Here is a 22,562-nt window from a genome sequence, read left to right as displayed (position 1 = left end):
AAGTAGTTTTTATAAGTGTTAAATACAAAAATTCTTATTTCCAAATGTTATAGTATTCAATGCACATGGCTCGTTTAAATGTTAGCTAAAGAAATCACATTTATAATTATGTTCAGTGCATTTACATCTTTTAAATGGGTATGTTAAATTTAACAGGAATAAAATTTTTCCTTCCCTCAACGTACTTTTTAAAAACTACATACTAATCACATTGCTCTTCAACTGTAACTGTATTCAAAAACCTGTATGTTTTACTTCTTGATGGGAATATAGTCTTCAGAGGAACTAATAAATTTTTCACGTGTCCAGTTATTTTGGTAGCAACAGAAAAGAGAATACGCTTACCCTGCAATAGTTAAAGCATGATGCCTGTGATAATTCTAAGATAGGTCTACTGTTATATGCAAAATTATTAGCATTTTTAGGAACAAACTTATAATAGTCCTTCAGTCAAAAAAGTTTTTCTAACACATTCCTTAAAAAACCTCCAACTAAGTGCTTCTTCCTCAGGCTGATCATGTGGTTTCCCAATGTTAGTCTCTAGTATGTATAATTTATGCTGCCCCTACTATTCAACAAATTCAATCCAAGTTAGAATTCTCATGAATTAAGAGTCTGGAATATCTCACTTCACAGGTATTCTGAATATGCTAAAAGAATTTGATGTTTTAAAAACTGGTCCTCAAAAGAGATGTTCAACACAGGAAAACTATTAAATTTTAGTTAAAACTACTAGTCAAAAGTTTCCAAAGAAGGATAAAAATTAACTTTAAGACAATGACTGATAGGTATTTGCTTATATTTGCAATGCTGCAGTTCCAAAGACCAGCATTCAAAAAATTATACAGTATGGCAAATAATTACTATAACTGGTTTAGAACACATTTAAGATAAATTATACCTTTTTGAAGTCAAATTCTTTTACAGTTCAGAAGTACCTGAAGATTTATCCCCAGTTAATTGGTATAAAACATTAAATCTGACATTAACATTAATATAATTTACAACAATACCTTGTTTCCTTCTGTGAAATCCTATGATGAGATCACCCCTAAGAGTACAGTAGAGCTTAATTTTAGAGTAGTAAGCCAATTAAAAAAAATTATAAAACTCAAGAACACAGATGAAAGAGGAAACCAGGTTAACAAACAGGAATTTGGGGGGCTGTGTTAAAAAAGCAAGTAGAAAAGATTTACGATGATATATTGTTTCACTGAAAATTGATTTGTACTGCAACTAACTCAGGAAACTTGTTCTACATAAAGGAAACATTCATTCTAGTCCATCTAGGCATCTATAAACTAAAAATTCTTTAAAAGCCTTTCTGAGGTTAACAGAAATAGCTTAAAAAAAAAAAAGACTGACCTGAAATTTTCATTCAAGTTTGTAACTCTGCAAGATTTATCTGAAACCAAGTAAGTTTCCGTATTTACACATTTTACTTAATCATGATGGTTGAATTGAATCTGTACCTATGTGAAAATGGCAATGCATTCTGAGTTGGTTCAGCCCTTGGCTCTGAGTTCTGTGTCACATCAGGTGTTCTTTCATCATCTGTTCCATTGATACTTTCTGGTGTTAAAGGAGACTGAAGATCCCCGCCTGCTGATTCCTTTAAAAAAAGGGTGGGGGGGAGGTAAGGGATAAAAGTGTTACTATACTTTTGTTAAAATATACAAGATAATCTTAAAGTTAAAAGTGACTCCAACGTATGCTTACTTACAAACTATATTTCTATTGAAATTTGAGTCAAAGAGGTAAAAAAATAAAATTTAAAGAAGAAATAATTTTTTAAAGCAAAGCAACTCATAAGAAAATGACGTGCAACAATACAATTTAGAAATGCAGTTTCAAAGAACTGAAGAACTTTTGGGTTCATAAAGCAACTAGTTGGTTAGAATAAAACATATTCAAAGAATTACTTAAGAAAAGACAGAACAAAAATGCAAGAAAATGTGATTTTACTTGGGAAGGTAAGAAGGCAAAGGGAAGAATGAAATCTTCAAGAAGTTTTAATTTTTATCTGCCCTACTTTTCAATTCCGGAGTTACCTACAAAAGCAGCCAGAAATCCCTCTGTAACATATACAGAGGTAGTATATTTCAGCTTGAATAATGAAATTATTTTTCTTCACAAAATTTCCTGTCTTATTTCTACTTTTAATTATGTTTTGTCTATCAAGGTGAATTTAATTTGTTCATCTAGAAAATAAGTGAAATTTAAAATGAAGCCCAAGCTGACACTTATTATTTGGATCTGAATTTGGTATTAGTAGAGATTGGAACTGAAGGGTCATTGGATAAACATGTTAACCAGGCGAGGTCCTAGCACTAGATGATTTAAGTGTAGCTTTGTGGACCCCCTGTGATTTCTGGGCACTAAAACTTCACAACTGAAATAGTAGGCTATGGTAAAGAAGAAAAAGAAAACATCAGTGTCCAATAGGAGAGTGGGTAGGTATGGTCATAATCTGCCAACCTGAAAGAATACAGGATTTTTTTTTCAAATAAAAACAAGAAGGGGGCCTAGATAGCTCAGCTGGTGGAGCATGCAACTCTTGATCTCAAGGTTGTGAGTTTGAGCTCCATGCTGGGAGTAGAGCTTACTTAAAAAAAAAAAAGAAAAAGAAAAAGAAAAATATGTATAATACAGGAAAATGCTTATAAAAACATGAGCATATAAGGAGTTATCTTAGATTATGATAATTTAAATATTTTACACAAAAATAATGCACATAGAGCAATGCTAGGAAGGAATATAGAAAATATTGATGTGGTGAATAACTTTCTTTCAGAGGTTTCTGGTTTTAAATTGTATGTATTTTATTTCACATTTAAATATTTTAACTAATTATACCATAATGCTATAAATTATACAAGTATTAAAGGTCAAAAAGGCTACTTTCTTGATTCTACCTTATCACTTAATTATTGTTCAATTATTAATGGAACCTATTTTGACCTTTGTCTCTTTAAAAAATTTTCTCCTAAATCCTCTTTGTTTCAAGTAACTGACAGTTAATGCATGAATAAGGTTTACTGTACAACGTGACAACAAAAAATGGGAATGATATCCCAAGTGGCTATTTTGAGGTCAATTATGGACCTTATCAATTAGCCAGAAAAAGTTGAAGCAGCAAGAAGAAATAAATCAGGGCTATTTCTCTTCAAGAAAGACCAAACCAACGTAAATAATCAAGGTGGACTGTCCAATCAGTTGAACAGTAAGTTGATTCAGTGGATATAAGAACAGAAACAAATTACCTTGTGTGTATGTGTTTTTTTAAAGATTGACTTCTAACTACCCCACAGGTAGTCAAAAGCATTCTGTGAGACCTTCTAGGAACTTCATGTATGTTATAAGTAACACAGTGAAAGTTGTTTTATTTAATGTATTCCAAACATTGAGTTCTTTTTCAAACTAAATTTTGTGTAATTTCTTAAACATTCAACTTCAGTTATTACTATAAAAAAACACCTTATATAAAGTCAACACTTTATATCTTTAATTCAAACATTAAAATAAAAAAATTGGAGATATATTAGACAAATTTTTGAAAGGAAAAAAAGGACAGTTTGTCTTTAGAAAGACATTCTTAAGATAAAATGGTTAACAGCCATTTTAAGGAAAAAATTATTAAACAATACCCTCTCTGATACATAGGTGTATATGTATATAGGTATACTGAAGTTGATAAGAAAAATGAAAAGTGTGAAACATAAAATATAAATTTAAAAAAGCACATGTAAGATTCAGGAATTGCTTCTTAAGAATTCTCTCTCTACTCATTTATGAAGTGGCAGGAAAGCTAAAAATAAAACAAACCAATAAAAAAAAACAACAAAAAAGAAATGCCACAAAAGGAAATATTCTGAATCCCATGGAAAAGAAACGAGCCGGGCGCTCCCTCCAGGCCTTCACCCAGCTCCTCTCTGTTATTTGTACTGTAGCAGGAGAGTGGGAGGGAGGGATGTGGCAGCAGCGCCCTTTCCCCATTAGACCACATACCACCAACACCTTCCACTGAATTCCAGTAAAGCCTAAAATTAAAATTCCTGTTACAGTTCCATCCTTTCTGACTTAAGGAAAACAAGGCTTCTTCTTTTTATCATTTAATAAACATTCAAAGAAGACTTATTCTATTTCAGTCTTTTTCTATTTAAATGAAGATGAGAACACTCTTTTCTGGGCAGAGGCTCAGACAGGAAGGACCTTATGATTTTGAGTTCCTATGGCTGTGGATATTGAAACAAGTGCCAGGGAAGAGACACAGGGAAGAACAAAAGGATACATAAAGGAAGGTGAGGCTGAGATCAAATGTCTACTATTGCTATAAGCCATTCCCCCCATACCCGGTCACCACTTGTGAAATCTCACTTTCTGACAACCACAGAAATTCTTTGTAACGTGACTCTAGATTAATTCCTGCTCTTCCTTCCCTGTGTGAAGTGTACTGACTTGACTGAGGCACAGTGCTAGTGGATTAACCTCTATTCTGCATATTTTTGTACCAGCTACATGAAATGCTTACCAAGAATCAGCTGTATCTGTCCCAAGCACATTTATGCCAATTGTATTTATAGAACTATATGGCTGAACTAAATATTACACAAACTAATAAAGTCTGAATGCAAAGCTAGAGTGGTTTTTTTGATGAAAACCAGACCACATGCTTTGAAGCAACTAAAAAGTAAATGGTTAGACAATAAAACCTACAACTAAGAAACATAACAGGAAAATCTACTCTCACCCTTAGCTTTCTTCGCAAGTGACTAGGTTTAGCTCTACTTAAAGGAAAAGAGAAACAGGAAATTGTAGACAATTAATTAGCATGATTTATGTAAGAAAGAGAACATGGAATTCCAATCAACAGATTCATATTCAAAGAGAAAGTTTCAGCTTTAAATAAAAATAATGGTGAATACATAAAACATGGTATTATTGAATTTTAATTTATAAATCGATTCTTTAAAGACTTCTTCCTATTAACTGACTTTCTTGATTAACTCATCAACCACTAGTTTTGATTCCAACAGGTAAGAGGTGTTGTACATCCTCCTATCCTCTCAACCTAACCCATACCCTTCCCCCTTGCTTTCCAACCTGGTATCTCTTGGCCCTCTGCCATTCTGGGACTTTGTCAGGTGGGATCTGGCTTTATTCCTCTCCATGGTCAGTCTATAGCAGAAAGCCAATCACCTTAATTATATTCAAATTAGCATTTGGGGGCTTCCTTCCACAACCATTTTGCCAATATCAAATTCCTATCAAATGAACCATCATTCCATATTCTTATGTGCCCAAGCCACCAAGTGCAATGAGAGAAAACACTGTTAAACAGGCTGACTAGCGTCATGAAAGTAATTCTGAGCCCTGCCGAGTAATCTTTAATTTTACTTACTACTCCCACTTGACTCTTCTTTTTTTACTTTACCTAACAGCTGTTCCAAATCTGTGTTCAAACCCTCTCTTTCTTCAGCTGTTTTTCCCTCTCAGTAAATGACCTAAGTCTTTCTTCAGAGAAAAGAGAAATAAACTGGCAAGGACTTCCTCATATCTGTATCTGAATGTATTTTTATCCTTCCCTCCTGTCTCAGATAAAGAAGTAGCTCATTTGTTTCCATCTGCCTCCCTCACAATATTACCTTCTTTTGCATAATGCTCCATCAATGACTCCCTTCCTTCTATTCTTCTCTTTCTCTTTCTCCTTTACTCATTCCTTACGTTTAAAACCTTTTGCAAATCACTCCCACACACACATTCTATGAAAAAAATATATTCTTAGCATCACATCCTCCTGAGATTACCATGTTAAACTCTTATTCTCCTCATACAAAAGAAAATATTTGTGACCATATTCTCACTACCAAACATTTCTGTCTCAAGAATAGCCCAAAGTCACTAACTCTACTTCCTTTCATTCTAGGAACTAATTCACATTGCTCTTCTTTACCAACAGTCCACCGGTAACTACCAGTGCACTTTAGTTTGTTAGGTTTGAAGTCCTCTTAAGTCTCATCCTTTGGAAGCACCCCCCGCCCCGACACTGCCACATCACCGCCTCCAATTTATAAAGCTCTTCTCTTGACTTCTGTACTAACATTTTCTGCGGCTTCATTTCCTACCACTTTACCGTGTCTTTCCCTATATCTTCCTTAAATTTAAGTGACAATTTTCAAGTGACAATTTCTGACCCTGTCTTCCCCTCTCTTCCCATTCTATTTTCTTTCTGGATGATATCATTCCCTCCTATAACTTTAACTACTACTCATTTGCTGATAACTCTTGAGACTTACCTCCAATTCATAATTTCCAACTATCTACAGGACATATCCCCCCCTTCATTAGGATATAAATTCAGTATCTGAAGTGGAAATCCTCTCCTAAAGTTCACACTACAAACCAACAATGAAGTTTCAAAAACAGGGGCGTCTAGTTGGCTCAGTTATTAAGTGTCTGCCTACAGCTCAGGTCATGATCCCAGGGTCCTGGGATGGAGCCCCACATTGGGCTCCCTGCTTGGCGGGAAGCCTGCGTCTCCCTCTGCCCCTGCTTATGTTTCCTCTCTCACTGTGTCTGTGTCAAATAAATAAATAAAATCTTAAAAAAAAAAAAAAAGAATTCTCAAAAACATCTTGCTCCTCCTTTACCAGCATCCCTCACTAATCCTTCAACTCCTGTATTTCTTCCAAGTTCAGTCAATTTCACCACCGTTAGGTCTAGACTCCCCTCTCTATTCTCACTGCCAGCATCTAGTAGGCAAATCCAAAAGAGAAATGGATAAACACTCCACTGAGACAACTAACAGGATTAGAGCATCTCAAGTCCACTGTCCTTACTTTGGACAGCAAACAATAATACCCAGAAAATTCTAGTGAATGTTTCCTGAGATTGTAAAAGTTGTTTTGAGGTATCTGGTTTAGTAAAGCCACATTTTTTATGTGATACTAAGAAAGTATCACATTAATTTATAGGCATTCACTAATGCTAATGGTATATTAGTGGGTTAGATATATAACTAATATAGTTCAAGGTAGTAACACTCGGCTAATGAGGACCACCTTTCAAAAAAATCCATTAATATCAAGTGACACCCTTGGTATAGAAAATCTAAAACATTTAAAGATTAAACTTGAAATATCCAAAGAGATCATATAGTTTAAAATTCTGACCTTACAGATTTAAGACCTACTACACCCAGGCAAGTCAACTCATTTGCCTAAGATCAAACAGCTAGTCACAGAGATACTAACAATCAGTTAAAATAAACCAGTGCCTCATTTGAATAAATGCAATTTCTCTTTAATTTGAACATTAAAAAATTGTGATATTTATAACAAAGCTAAAGAGGCTGTGTTCCTTTGAATACACACACACGTTTTACTTTTCCTATCAAGTGAATTTTTAAAAATCTTTAGAAAAAAACTAGCCTAAATATAGATTAAGAGAGCTACAATATATCCAGTTTATATGGAGAAAAAATCGATAGCTTGTGCTTGACTACGACTATTGGAGTAAATACTTCATTCAACTTAGAAGTCTTAGTCAAATGACTAAAACTTATTTTTTTCTAAACTCCAATGAAGAAAAAATTGCATTATATATATTTGATTATCTAGCCCCTTTTTCTTCAATGTGCATTCTGAGGAAAGCACTTTAGTCAAATACAGTATTTTTTTCCTTTGCACTCGATAAGAAACTTCATATTTAAAGCCAATCATCACTCTTGGTTCTGTATCAAGTTGACTATTTAAAAGATTCCCATGGAAACCCAAGAACATAAGCTCTCCAACAGAGAAAAAGTTCTAAGTTAATGTGTATTAATTAAAGAAGAACATGGAACAAAGTAACAACTAATACACGATTCAGCTCATTCCTAGAGATGTTATCTTGATCAAGACAAAATAAAGGCTATCTGACATGACCACACATTTTATCAAGAGTACAATCTTAGCTCAAGAGTTTAAGAATGAGGAAGTGGCTAACTTGGCCCTTAATGCCAGACTCTCTTCATCACATGCCTTTAGGGACGTGAACAGTTTGTCTACAGCACTATTCTCAAAGTGGGATCCCCAGATCAAGCTTCAGCATCTCCCGGAACCCTGCCAGTAATGCAAATTCTTAAGACCAAACTCAGGCCTACTAAATCAGAAATACCACAAGTGGGACCCAGCCTTTGTATTTTAACAAGTTTCCAGGGTACTCTGACGCAGGTTTTACTCAGTTAAGGCACCTTTATCTTTCTAAGTAATGATGATGTGCCAGACACTATGTCAAGGCTTCACATCATCATCTTCTGCAGCACAACCACAACAACAACAACAGCTGTTAACATTGACGATTTACTCTACGCTAAGCACTTTATAATCCTCATTTAATTCTCATAATAACACTGTAAAGGAGATACTATTTTTTTTTTAATTTATTTTAATTCCAGTATAGTTAACATAGAGTGTTATATTAGTTTCAGGAGACACTGTTCTTATTCTTTTATAAATTTTTTTTTTTAATGGTATCTTGCTTAAAAATAAAACAAAACAAAAAGAACCAGTAAGAGTTAGAGCCCATATTCAAAACCAGGCTCTAAAGCCTATATTAGTGCCACTGTTGTATGACATCGTCATTATCATTCTTACTCCCTCCAACAATCCCATAGCCTAAGTAATGTAATCCCCACAGGACAGATGTATAAAGAGAAGTGGGTTAAGCCATTTTCCCAAGACCAAATAGTGATAAAAAATAATTTATATCTAAGTCTGTTTGAAAACCCATACTCTTAACTGGTCTGTTATCCCTCCTAAATAAAAACAAAAGCTATGACTGACTGAATGCCTACTGGTATCAATTATTCTATTAAACCTCTTGATGTCCTTGCTGAATTCCTTAGCAATACACTATACTTCAGGCAGAGGGTTAATTTAGCAGATTGGGTTAAACCAAGGAGAATCAAGCTCTGCTCTCTAGCAGAGTAGAATCAGAGTGGCCAGCAGTCATACATTTCAAACTGAAACAGAAATATTAATGACATCTGTAAGGGACTGTCACAAAGGGGGAAGGGGTGGAAACAAATGAAAATAAATACATTTTTTAACTATTACTCTTGGCTTCTGTACATTAAATTAGCAATCAGACTTCAATGCTTTGAAAAGATACCTTAGGGTCAGTATATTTTGGCTCTCAGATACTGCTGAACTTAGGATATTTTTTTATTCTTTATATTTAACAGTATTTTCCACATATAAACACCTTGGATATATTCTTTTGATGAAAGTCAAGGCTTAAAGACATCCCTTCCACCAAAGAGGAGCAGGGATCTTACCAGCGACATGTTCACAGTTAATTAAACAAAAACAAGTTATGATCAGAGAAACAGGAACTAAGTACAATGGACAAACGCGATCCATTGTAATTTTACCGGAGTCCTTTCCATATTCTCTATAGCGTGTGCTACAACATCTTCTTAAAATGCTGGACTCATTCACCTGAAGAATGAGTGCTCCAAACATGCACTGGTACTAAATTTTACATATGTTTTTTGAAAAGTATCACTATGCTACCATAGCACTTAGGGAAGATAGCGTCAAGGGAAGTTTCAAAAATGATCATGTTATTCCAGGTCACTGCAAGTGTGGAGGAAGTGTAATGGAGCTTTGGCTTCGATCCAGAGTACATCTTTAGTCTATGAGGAAATATGTACTTTACACATATTTAACAGAGCTCTCCTTTCCTTTTAAAAAAAACAAAAACAGAAAAAAACCCCAAAACTCCGTATACCAGGTGCAGTTACCAAATAGAGATGGGTGCCACAGGTGAGGAGGAAGGTAAAGAGCAAACAGTGTTCAAAAATGGCTCGTCACTAAATTCCCAGGCAATTCTTGTTCACTTTCTCAAGTAGTGTTATGGAACTCTGCTACTATACTGTCATTCCAGAGAAACATTTGTAATACCTGATTCCTCCTTTTCATATAAGCCTGCAGCACACTTCAAATGCTATAGAGAACCCAGCACAAAGCTGAACCCTGTCCTTAAGACTCAAATTGAAATAAAAATTTTTAGAAAAACCTATTAAAAAGCAGAATCATACAATGTGTATTAAAACCTTTGTAAAAGCACTGAAATGTAAGTATTTATTGAACTTTACTTGGAGATCTAACTAATTTCCAACCAAAGAAAGATTATGATGGGCAAGTCACAGTTATTAAGTCAATTGTTAAAGGAAAAAGCAGTATATGTATAAAACCTGTAACATTTGAGTCTTGGTGCTAAGTGTAAAGAAAGCCGTTCCAACTGTCAGATTTAAGTACACTTAAAATCAAGTATAACAGACTACTATTTTTTCCCATATATTTGATGTTTTGACATCTTAAAAAAATAAAAACTTCCCGGCTACCCAATTCTTAGAAGGAGGTGAGTGGGAACATGCCTTTGATATGCAAACTAACCAATCTAGACCTGTACCTCCCTCATCTGACCCACTGCACCTCAGGATGCAATATTCTTCTGCCTTCGTCATCCCAGGGCCAGCTACCAGGCAACAAGGGACTACCCTTATGAGTTTAGAGGCTACAGAAATCATTCAACCAGCCAAATTCTAAATTGTCTACCCTGCTCTGCCATTCCTGAGGAAACCTGAATACAGCTCTAGCCTCAGCATTTCCTATACTCCTGCTTTCTGCCTCCTGACCACCATGAACTTCTCTAAGTAGCCCTCAGATGTGTGCTGTCTGCCTCCTGTTACTAGAACCTGTGAGTACAATAAACTCTTATTTCCCTGAGCCTCTCCTCTGTCTCCTCTTGTGACTGACCATTATAGAATACAAAATAGGCCAATCTATGCTCTTACATATGATTGTTCTTAAGTTGTAGGCACATCAAATAAGCTAAGTTGTAATTACTGAACAGATTTCCCCCCAGATTCTTGCAGACCTTGGCATATAAGAAAGAAACCTTTCTCCACTAGTACAGATTAACTGAAGGGTGCGTTTCTACGTCCACCTTGGAAACCACTTTAATTTTGCCAATATCTTCCTAAATTTAACCCTGGCACAAAGGATACCATCTGAAATGAACAAGGCTCAAAAACAAGAACAGAAATTAAATACCCACCTGTGAAGGTGTACTGGTAAGTTCCATCTTTTCCTGTGATTTCTCCTTTGCTAGTCGAGCAGCTTCTTTAAATTCCTGAAACTTTTCTGCGAACTGAACGTATAAAGACTATATACATTAACCAAATAAAATAAATATAGGTCTCAATGCCCACTTTTACCTTGGTTTTCTTTCATTTTCTGAATTACTGAATCTTACACAAGCAATCTAGCCCCCAAATCAAATACAAGTACAATATGAAAATGTAGATTAAAGAAAACTAATACCAAACACTTGTTTGTACACTATCACACTATCTACTACTCGGACTCATTGCATCGAAAAACATCACAATGTAATTAAGTTAGAACTGGGTGTCAACAAGCTTACCTATGTCCTTTCTTGGTTGTTCAGATATATTTTATTAAGACCAAGGGGCAGACTATAGGATGTGAGTGGAATCAGGAAGGATTAATATACTTGGCTTATAATGGAGAAAACTGAATCTTTTAGGTATTTACTCATAAACATCTCAGTATTTAGAGCTTGCTTTTAACTTTTACTAGAATATAAACTCCTGTATTATGTAAGGCATTTTATTTTCAACAATACAAATAGCAACATATAATATTATCATTAAATGACATTACTAAAACTTCTTTTCCAAAGATTCCTAAACAGCTAATGTACAGTGGCAGAGAGGAATAACATGATTCCACAAAGGTCTTTAACATTGGAAAGAACAGCAAAAAACAAAAAGAACAACAACAACAACAAAAAAACAAAAAACAACTACAGTACATGAAATGCTAATTCTTATGAACTCATAGTAATCTAGAAATGTCAGGGACACAAAGAGTATCTATTTTGCCTTTGGAAGCAGAAACTAGTCTACCACTATTCTCAGAAGGAGTAAGATAAGAATAACCAAATTAAAAAAATAAAAAATCTCACATAACTTAAAACACCTGCTGGAATTGGTAATAAAAATCTGAAAGTATAGTTCCCCTCCTCAAATCCCCATAAGCCAACCCTGATTCATTTCTCTTTTGGGAAAGAAAACTTTAGAAGAAGAGGTCATGATATTCTGGCCTGTGTTGGGGACTTAGAAGAAGGTCAAAATTAAAACTGTCATTACAGCTTTCCTTCTCAAACTTGTCCCCACCACCTAGAACTTGTAAATCAGGGAACTGAATCTATATTAGTATGCTTCACTTTCAAAGTGAGGAGATACTCTGTGCAATTAATCTGAACATAAAGCTAAAAAGGTCTCATTCACACTGGTGTAAATGAAATAAAAACAAAACCATTATTAGTCTTCATGTAATTTGAAGTTTCTCTTACACTCATCAAGCATTCCAAAGTAGTTAATGTTTAAAATCCTTTCAAACTTCATAAAGTCTCACACTATCGCTAGTTTTTATTGACTTGGGTTTCCATGGTAACAAAATACAACTTAGTAAGCACTCTAATAATCCAAGCATAATTGCAATTTTCCTCATACATCAGCCTTAGGAGACCAAATATTTCTCTCAATGCTGCTACTCTCCCTTATTTTGAGACACCTTTGTCTAGAGTTGCCTTCAGAACTTTCTCAAAACCCTTATAATGCTTTGATTCATTTGCAGTTTTTAATGATAAAATAAACCAGACTAATTACATGCTTGCTTCAATTATGTAAAAAATTATAAACTCCTTGGGGTTCCCCATTGTCTACAAAGCAGCAATACTGGTCTCTAATGTAGCTTGGAAAACAAATCATGATTTTGTCATCTTTCAACAAAAACATTCTGAAGAGACTGATCATATAAACTCTTGAAGCCAAGTCTAGTGAATAAATAAACTAGATTTCAAGAGCTAATGTCAATTCTCCTTCACAATAACAGGAATCACTACCAGTAAGGCTGGTCAAAAGTATATATTAACTTTAAAGAGGAAAAATACAATTCTTGAAATAGAAAAACCACTCCCAGAAAAAAGATCAAATGAAATAAAACGGTATAATTGACAGGATTTAATAAACTATTACTTTACCATATTAGCTAGCTGACCAGTATACCCCAAAGATGTGACAATAACTTAATTTGTAGCCCAAATTACTTAGACTCCAAAATCATTTTATTCAAGTTTGAGAAATTAATCCACAATTTAACTCCTGTGTTGTTAGGAAGTTTAGCGACTGTAAGCTAATCATAGTTTTAACTTTTTCTGGCTATACACTTTGACAGACAATTCCAAAAGAAAGTTCCAAAAAGCTTCCACCTGAGTAATGGTAAAAGTATTAGAATAAACTTGTAATTTCCTAAGGGGATTATTTACAGAGAGGCAATGCTCAGCTGGATGCCTGTGTCTTGTTATACTGAAAAGACTTTCAATCTCTTACCTTTACTACAGCTCAAGAAAATGTATTTAGAGAATACAATGGGAGTAACAGAAACCAAATCAGGTAACACCTGTTCATTTTAATCATCCTATTAGGGGTGGACTTAGAATCATGAAGGCAAAAGTTCAAATATCCTTAAAAGTGGTAAAAACATTTGAAAACACCAGGGTTAAGGAATGTCTACAACCAAAACAAATGGAAACAAAGATTACTTTAATTACTAAGTGAACTATATGCTTGAGTCAATAAATACAAGAAAGTAACATGGTTTTTAAAAGAACTCCTGTAAGAATCTGGATGATTTCTATAATGAATAGCTTACGGTTTAATGTAAACATGAACTGTGTGTATCTTCCAGAGCCTGATGACCCTGAACTTGAACAACTGCAACCGCAGATCCTGTGTATACCAAATTCTATGTAAAATGTGCCAAATGTAGTGTTATCCTTTTATGAAAGGCTTGAAAGAGAAATTTAAAGCACAAATCTTTGGGTCCAGAGAGCACAAAAGTGAGTAATTCTCATCATCTTGATCATCTTCTTATCCTGGGACAGTTTCCTTTTCCTTACATACTTTCTGTGTGACACCCACAAGATTTCAAGACACTGGTGGTATGAACACTGCATGCTACTGCTCATAAGCAGGACAACGGCTTTACTCGCAATATTTATCTGCCTGTTGATGTTCTGTATTTTACCAGCCTCTGGTTACAGTAATTCACTTGGTCATTATGTTCCAAGAATTCTTCATGTGTTTATTAGGTCTCATACTGCACTATATCAGAGAGTTGGAAGTAATTCTCACCCAGACAAAGCACCATTTTCCCTAAACAAAGTAATTTATACATGCCTACGATTATGTCAAAAAGCTGAAATCTTTATCACTATCAGCTTAAATTTCCATAGCTCAGAAGAGTTTGGTGTTCACCTGCTTGCAGACCATCTCCACTAAGGGTGCTAATCCCTGAGTAAGTATTCTTACTGAACTGATAATCCCTAACTTCCCTGTTAAATGTCGCACAGACCATTCACTACATAAATACCTCTCTGTCAATGGTGACCGTGTTTAAGGTGTACAATTAATTTTCCAATTGATAGTGGAATCCAATGATCTCTCACTTCTTGCTTTAAAGTCACTACAGTTGTTCTGAGAATATTAAACAAATTTCTCCTATATTTTCTACTTTCCATTTGCTATTAAATATGTAAGACATCCGACTTGAAGATTTCCACCTGATCTTATGAGTTAACTTACTTTTGAAAGATGGTGCTCAGAGGAGAATCCCAGTCCATAAACAGTGTTTGCCCGGCTATCGGCCCACTGGCCAAACTTCTGAGATGTTTTAGTAAATGTCATGTTTGGGGTGATGGTGCTATTAATTATTGCCTGAAAAATAAAACAAGTATGAGTAACTAGCCAAAAACTAGCAAAAATCTAAACACAAGACGATTTAGTTCCATAAAAACTTGGGATTTCCAATGGGTCACAACATTAAATATAGAAAGACAGCTATAGCAATAGTTTTTTTTTTTTTTAAAGATTTTATTTATTTATTTGACAGAGATCACAAGTAGGCAGAGAGGCAGGCAGAGAGAGGAGGAAGCAGGCCCCCCGCTGAGCAGAGAGCCCGATGCAGGGCTCAATCCCAGAACCCTGGGATCATGACCTGAGCCGAAGGCAGAGGCTTTAACCCACTGAGTCACCCAGGTGCCCCAATATAGCAAGTTTTTTTAATAGTCACCCAGGTGCCCCAATATAGCAAGTTTTTAAAATAAATCTTTTTAAATTAATTAATTAATTTTGCCAGAGAGAGAGAGAGAGAGTAGGTAGGGAGAGAGAGGGGTAGGAAGGGCCCAAGGGAAAAGCAGACTCTCTGCCAGCCAATTAGGGAACCTGATGCAGAACTCAATCCCAGGACCTTGGGATTATGACCTGAGTTGAAGGCAGATGCTTAAATGACTGAGCCACCCTAGCAACCTAGAAATAGTTTTTAACATTATAAGTGATAGCATAGAAATATGGTAACTAATTGAACTATAAATATGAGGGTATTCTACCAAAAATTTCAAAACTTTACAATCAAAATAAGTTTTCCGAGGGGCACCTGGTGGCTCAGTGGGTTAAAGCCTCTGCCTTTGGCTCAGGTCATGATCTCAGGGTCCTGGGATCGAGCCCCACATCAGGCTCTCTGCTCAGTGGGGAGCCTGCTTCCTCCTCTCTCTCTCTGCCTGCCTCTCTGCCTACTTGTGATCTGTCTGTCAAATAAATAAATAAAAATCTTAAAAAAAAAAAAGTTTTCTGATGATGCAAAAAATTTTATGGAGTTTTTAGCGTCGTCCGTTTCTTTCCTTTGAACATACAGGATCAGTATCTATTAATTCTGAGTAATAGTTCCTGGAAGCACGTAAGCTTTAATATAGTTGTTTCTTTAAAAGTAGGGCCCTACCCTTCAAAGAATCTTTCAAAAATGAATACATCAACAGAACAAATTTTCTATTTGTATGCTAATTTTCTAAAATCCATAATCAAAAGTTTTCTTAAAGCTGACTTATTTAAATATATTATGACACAGTAAAGACTTTCAATCATTTAGTATTTTTTCCTATACTCAAGGGAAAAACAAACCCCTAAATATATACTTTACTTCTTTTTTCATAAAGTGGTAGAAATTCATGGTATAGAGAATCCACTATCATTTCTGTTGAACACATAGTTTCCTAGAAAACTAGTATTTTAGTGTGTTATTAAATATTAATTTTGGTGATCTCTATAATAAATTCCAACTATTATTGTAACATACTAACTGAAGTATATTCCCTCTGCCAGGACTGCAAAAGTACAGAACCAGTCTTAGTTTAGTTGAATGCCCTCCAAAACCAAGATTACAAAGTGATTCCAGTAATAATATTAAAGTTACCAAATTCCTAAGCAGTCCTTTGGTGAACTACTAAATGTAGAATGAAAATCAAGCATTTTCAGAACAAAGCTAAAGCTACAGACCACGTGAACAGTAAGAATATAAATATTCATGAGCTATGCACATACTGATGAAGTTGCAGTCATGAATGTATGACCCTTGTCCTACTAAAGAAGACAGTCAACGAAAGAGTGGTCCCTTACTTTCTGTCACAAACAGCAGATGTGTTAGCTGCTGTTTTATGAGAGCCCTTACCCTTGATTAAGCATTTTTACCTCTGACAAAATTTATATACTCATACCTCATTTCTCTTCAGTTCAAAAGCTCCTTTCCCTAGCGTGTCATTTTAGGACTATGTAAAATGTGGCTAACAAGTGCTCTAACTTGCAAGATGTCATGAAAGACTAAATGGAAAAGAATATATTAACAAATGGTAAGAAATGGAATTAACAAAAGGTAAGGAATTTGGTTATGGAATCATTCGGTTAGCTTTTGGTCAGCTTTTTAAACTGAGTACCTATTAAATGCCTAGCACAATTCTAGAAACTTGAAATGTAACAACGAGATGCAACATTTAAAGGTGGATTACACTCTAAGGCAAGAAGAGCTGGTCAATAAATAAATAAGTAGCTTACTAATTTAATTTCCGAGTGGTTAAGTGCTGTGAAGCCCCCAAGAACAGCATGTGATAGAGTCTAAGAGCCTCAAAGGCAAAGACTGGCAGGGACTATATTAGATTTGGTGGTCCTCAAGTGTTCCCTGATGAGGGTGCTTTTGAGCTGGAATTGGAGTGTTTTCAGAGACAGAAAGGCATTTTACATTTGATCCCAATAACTCTCAATATGTGAGGTAGCGAGAGGTTTTTACAGGCATCGAAGAAAATAGATGCCTATAAAACCCAGCTGCTACTGGTCATAGATTTCAGTTTTAGCTATGTCAAGTGAACTTCTTTATGCTTTTAAGAGTTCCATTTTCACCCCCATTTTGAACCTCTCACCTCCACTTGTCCTGGGATTACTTGTATGGAGATTCTTTAATCACTGCAGAAAAACTTTAAAATGATAGATGAAAAAAAATTATTCATTAGAATTCTTTGACTAGAATGCTTTGAACTGCCTGAATATGAATTCATTCAGAAGAAAAATCTTAGTTCTTTAAAATAAATTTGTCTCTCAATTCCAGAGTTCCTGTCTTTTCAAGGAAAAGAGGTAAAAATGCTGTGTCATTACAGATCATGGAGGGCCCTTATTCTGGCCCTCGGCCATGCTGATGTCTCCGCAGCTTGATTAGAAAACCTTTAAGCAAATGTTACATGCACAGTAAGGGCACTAAATGAGAACAAATAGACATTTTCTAATCAGGGGCACCTAAGGGCTGTCCAACTCATCATGCAGTACAGAAATAGAAGTGGGGGTAGGGGCAGAAAAACACTGAGCCACAAGTAAACCACTACTGCTTATCAAAAAACAACTACTCCAGCAGGGACTGCAGTAGCTACCAGCATCAGTTTTAAAAAGTATTGAGAGGGGGGTGGGGTTATGGACATTAGGGAGGGTATGTGCTTTGGTGAGTGCTGTGAAGTGTGTAAACCTGGCGATTCACAGACCTGTACCCCTGGGAATAAAAATATATGTTTATAAAAAATAAAAAATTAGGACGCCTGGGTGGCTCAGTGGGTTAAGCTGCTGCCTTCGGCTCGGGTCATGATCTCGGAGTCCTGGGATCGGGTCCCGCATCGGCCTCTCTGCTCGGCGGGGAGCCTGCTTCCCTCTCTCTCTCTCTCTGCCTGCCTCTCCATCTACTTGTGATTTCTCTCTGTCAAATAAATACATAAAATAAAAAAATAAAAAATAAAAATAAAAAATAAATAAATAATTAAAAAAAAAAGTAATGAGAAAGCCTAAGTGCCACAGAGGGTAGATTTTGTTAAAATAAACAAAACAAAAACTCGTCCACAAGAGTTATTTAAGAGTCTAATGATTACAAGCTGCAAAGTATATTCAAAAACGGAAATGCCAGCAGCAATAGTTTCTTTTGCTTGAGAATGAAGAACACATGAGAGTTATTTAATCACATGGGACAAGGGAATTCTTCAGTTGAACTTATTCCATTTAAGTCTCCCATCTAATACAACGATGTCTTTTCTGTGGTTTGGGCCAAGAGGTAAACACAGATTGTAGAGAACTGAAAGTTCTACTCAGGGAAAAGAAATAAATTATTATTCTAGTGCCTGAGATCATAACAATTAAAATCAGATGATTTCATTCAACAGTTACAAAACATGACGGAATTCTTCATTAAAGAAGTTTTTTTTTTTTTTTTAAGATTTTATTTATTTATTTATTTATTTGACAGAGAGATCACAAGCAGGCAGAGAGAGAGGAGGAAGCAGGCTCCCTGCTGAGCAGAGAGCCTGATGTGGGGCTCGATCCCAGGACCCCAAGATCATAACCTGAGCCGAAGGCAGCGGCTTAACCACTGAGCCACCCAGGCGCCCCCATTAAAGAAGTTTTATAGGGGCACTGGGTGCAGTCAGTTAAGGGTCTGCCTTTGACTCAGGTCATGATCCCACGGTCCTGGGATCAAGTCTTGCATCAGGCTCCCTACTCAGTGGGGAGCCTGCTTCTCCATCTGCCTCTGCCCATCCCCCTCATGCTCTTTCTCTCTTCAAATAAATAAATAAATCTTAAAAAAAATTTACAGAAATGAACTATTACTATTTCTCAAGTCTTTAAACCCTCAAAGTAAAAATGAAAGAGAATCAATTTTTTTAAAGATTTATTTATTTGAAAGAGAGAAAGAGATAGAGAAAGTGGGGTGAGCAGCAGAGGTGGAGGAAGAGAATCCGTAAACACACTCGCTGCAAGGCTCAGTCCCGGGGACCCATGAGATCTTGACCTGAGCCAAAATCAAGAGTTGGCTGCTCAACCAACTGAGCTACCCAGGTGCCCTGAGAATCAATTATTCTAATAAATACACATTAGTCACTTAAGTACAAGATAAGGTGCAAAAAGCCCTTGGTGTTCTGTCATCTAGTTAAGGAGATAATGAGTAAGCGCATGAAAAAATGAACTCAAAGTTGAACATCAAATTATCTTTTGTTCCCCAAAACTACTAGACGATACATAACCAATAATTTAAAAATAGTAATAATAACAAAAAGAGTCAGTTTTTGCATACTGATTACTATGCACCCTTTTAGTACTTTTGCCCAAGTTTATTTAATCCTTAAACAACCCTGTGGTATAATGATGTAGGTATTTTTAATAGTTCCTTTTTACAGACGAGGAAATGGAGGTGTGAAGACATTAAATACCTTGTTCTAGGTCACATGGCTAGTCAGCAGTAGAGTAAAAATTCAAACCAGACAGTCTGTGTCTCACAGTCTGAGCTTTCCACCCCCCACCACAGTCCGTGCTCTTAAACCTTACACTGAATTGTTATAATAACTGGGAGGTGAAACGTCTCATGGCTTCAAAAAAGCTTACTGGAGAAGAATGGAGCCCTCCTCTTTCTACATACATTATATCCAGAATCTGATGTCTGATATTTCTGTGTCTTTCTGTGCTATTCAAAATTCACTGAGGAAAAAATGGTATTTCCCCGCTTTAAAAGGCATACTAACTACAAGACACAGATCAAAGCACTCTGAATATATTAACTCATTTAAACCTTACTAACACAACTGAGGTGAGAACAATGAGGCCCAGAGAAATAATTTGCCCCAAATCAAACACTTAGTAGATGGTAGAGGTAAGATACAAAACCTAGCAGCCTATGTTCTTAAACATGATACCATCTGCCTCTCCTAAAAATAAAAACTTAGGTCTGGTCCATATACTTCTCTTCAGAATAAGGGATGTCAGCTTCAATGGTGGCAGTGACCAGGCTTCAAACCATTTAGAGATTGTGAATTGCCTACTGATCTACAGAAGTGTATCTGAAAAGAATTCTAGTTCCTCACCAGACTGTATGCACCAAAAGAGCAGAAAGTGTGTCCATTCTGTTTGCTATTAAATTTATAGCACCTCACATAATGCCTGACATGTAATAGATATGCAATTAATATTTATCAAAAAAACTAACTTAAAATGTGTAGAATATTTTGGTATGTAAATCAGAATAAGGTGGTCAATCCAAGTAACTTAGTAGACAAAAAAAGTTTCTTTTTTTTTTTTTTTTAAAGATTTTATTTATTTATCAGAGAGAGAGAGGGAGAGAGAGCGAGCACAGGCAGACAGAATGGTAGGCAGAGCAGAGAAGCAGGCTCCCCGCTGAGCAAGGAGCCCGATATGGGACTCGATCCCAGGACACCGGGATCATGACCCGAGCCGAAGGCAGCTGCTTAACCAACTGAGCCACCCAGGCGTCCCGACAAAAAAAGTTTCTACCTTAAGAATGATCAACTTTGGTTTTTAAAAGTCTTTAAAACTCAAAAGGAAATACTGTGTTTTAATAAAGACAAAAATCCTCTAAATGAAACAGAAAATGCTCTACTGCATAGAACAGCAAGATTATTTAAAGCAAGTGTCACTTACCTTTGAGCCATCTAAACTGATTATCCTGTACACATTTCTTGTGCTGTCATAGAAATAAGACACAGTAACTGCGTGCTTGCTGGTGGGTACCCAGTTCTTCTTTGTGTTTGGGTCAATCTGGAAGACATGAGCTCGAGTGCTGAAGATGGGTTGTTCCCTATAGGGCAAAAAATAAAATGACAGATTGAGAGCAGACAATTTTATTCCACTGGACAACAGAACACAAAAACTGTGAGGATGACTCCACTTAAGTCAAAACTCCCACAATGCCACAAAATAAGCGAAACACTGGAATATTCTAAATTCTCAATCATAAGCTTCCTTAAAACAATTACAATCCATCCTCATTATTTGTAGACTCTGTATTTGCAAATCTTCCTACTCACTAAAATGTATTTATAACTCCAAAATCAGTATTCGAGGTACCTTCTTAGTCTTTTGCAATTGAAAGATATGAACCACCTGACATGTCTGTTTCCATCTGAGGTTGATTAAGGAAACACTTGGCTTTCTTGTTTCAGCGCTCATACTGTAAACAAGGATCGTTTTGTGATTTATTTAGCACCATGTATTTCACATTACTGTGCATTTCGTTGGTGCTTTCTCTGTTTAAAACAACCCCCAAGCATAGTGCTGTGTCTGTTCTTATGTGTGAGAAGGCTGTGATTTGTCGTATTGAGAGAATATGTTATATGAGCTTTGCTCAGGCATGAATTATAGAGCTGTTGGCCATGAGTTCAATGGTAATGAATCAATAATACATATTAAATAAGGTGTCTTAAAACACAAACACACATAAAACAAGGCTATGTATTGACTGATGAAAATATGACCAGAGGCCTGTAGGAACCTAACCCTGTATGTCATCTGGGAGCAATCATTCAATATTTGACAACTGAGTGTGGTGCCTTCAGAGGATAAAACTACTGCAAATATGAGAATGGACTATATCCTGTTAAAATACAAGAATTTTATATTAGACCCTCACTAGGTTAAAAATTTTTACCCATCGGAAACATTATTCTGGTAATAAGTAAATAACTTACTGAGAAATTTACAATCAATATAATCTCTACTTTATTTAAAACTATATGGAAGATGAAGTAGCTCACAACCACAGTATCTTTTTTTTTTTTTTAAAGATTTTATTTATTTATTTACTTACTTGACAGAGAGAGAGAGAGAGAGAGATCACAAACAGGCAGGCAGAGAGAGAGAGAGAGTGTGAAGCAGGCTCACCACCAAGCACAGAGCCCAATGCGGGGCTCGATCCCAGAACCCTGAGATCACGACCTGAGCCAAAGGCAGAGGCTTAACCCACTGAGCCACCCAAGTGCCCCCACAGTATCTTTTATTGAGATTAAGTAGGACCTTAAAGATACACTGTAGATTTTAAAAATCTAGAAAGCTATTAAAAAAATATGTTCAAAATATCATTCGTTTATTTTACACTCTGGAAAACAAGCATGCAATGATCTGTATGCAACAGAAGCATTATAATGCAAGTTGTCCAAGTTCTGAGTACAAGTTCTTCTGGAAAAGCCTTTACCAGACTTTTTGTTTTAAGCCCCAAAAAAGCTCATTTCTTTCAATTACACAACTTCTTCCTTTCCTAAAGCTGTTTAGGGTATTAAAGAGA

General features: G+C 35.8%; 1 protein-coding gene across 1 annotated transcript in view; it reads right to left on the bottom strand.

Moving 5' to 3' along the window:
* HOMER1 (homer scaffold protein 1) overlaps window positions 1-22,562 on the bottom strand; it is a 132,891-nt gene that overhangs the window by 63,278 nt on the left and 47,051 nt on the right. Inside the window, exons 2-5 of the mRNA XM_082724809.1 lie at window positions 20,924-21,080; window positions 14,723-14,854; window positions 11,107-11,199; window positions 1,473-1,612 (exon numbers count right to left, since the gene is read on the bottom strand). Coding sequence (XP_082580935.1) covers window positions 1,473-1,612; window positions 11,107-11,199; window positions 14,723-14,854; window positions 20,924-21,080 — 522 coding nt within the window. The remainder of the gene's footprint in view (window positions 1-1,472; window positions 1,613-11,106; window positions 11,200-14,722; window positions 14,855-20,923; window positions 21,081-22,562) is intronic.

This window comes from Mustela nivalis, assembly GCF_964662115.1.
Source record: "Mustela nivalis genome assembly, chromosome: 3".
NCBI classification, from domain to species: Eukaryota; Metazoa; Chordata; class Mammalia; order Carnivora; family Mustelidae; genus Mustela; species Mustela nivalis.
This window is presented reverse-complemented; position numbering and strand designations above follow the sequence as displayed.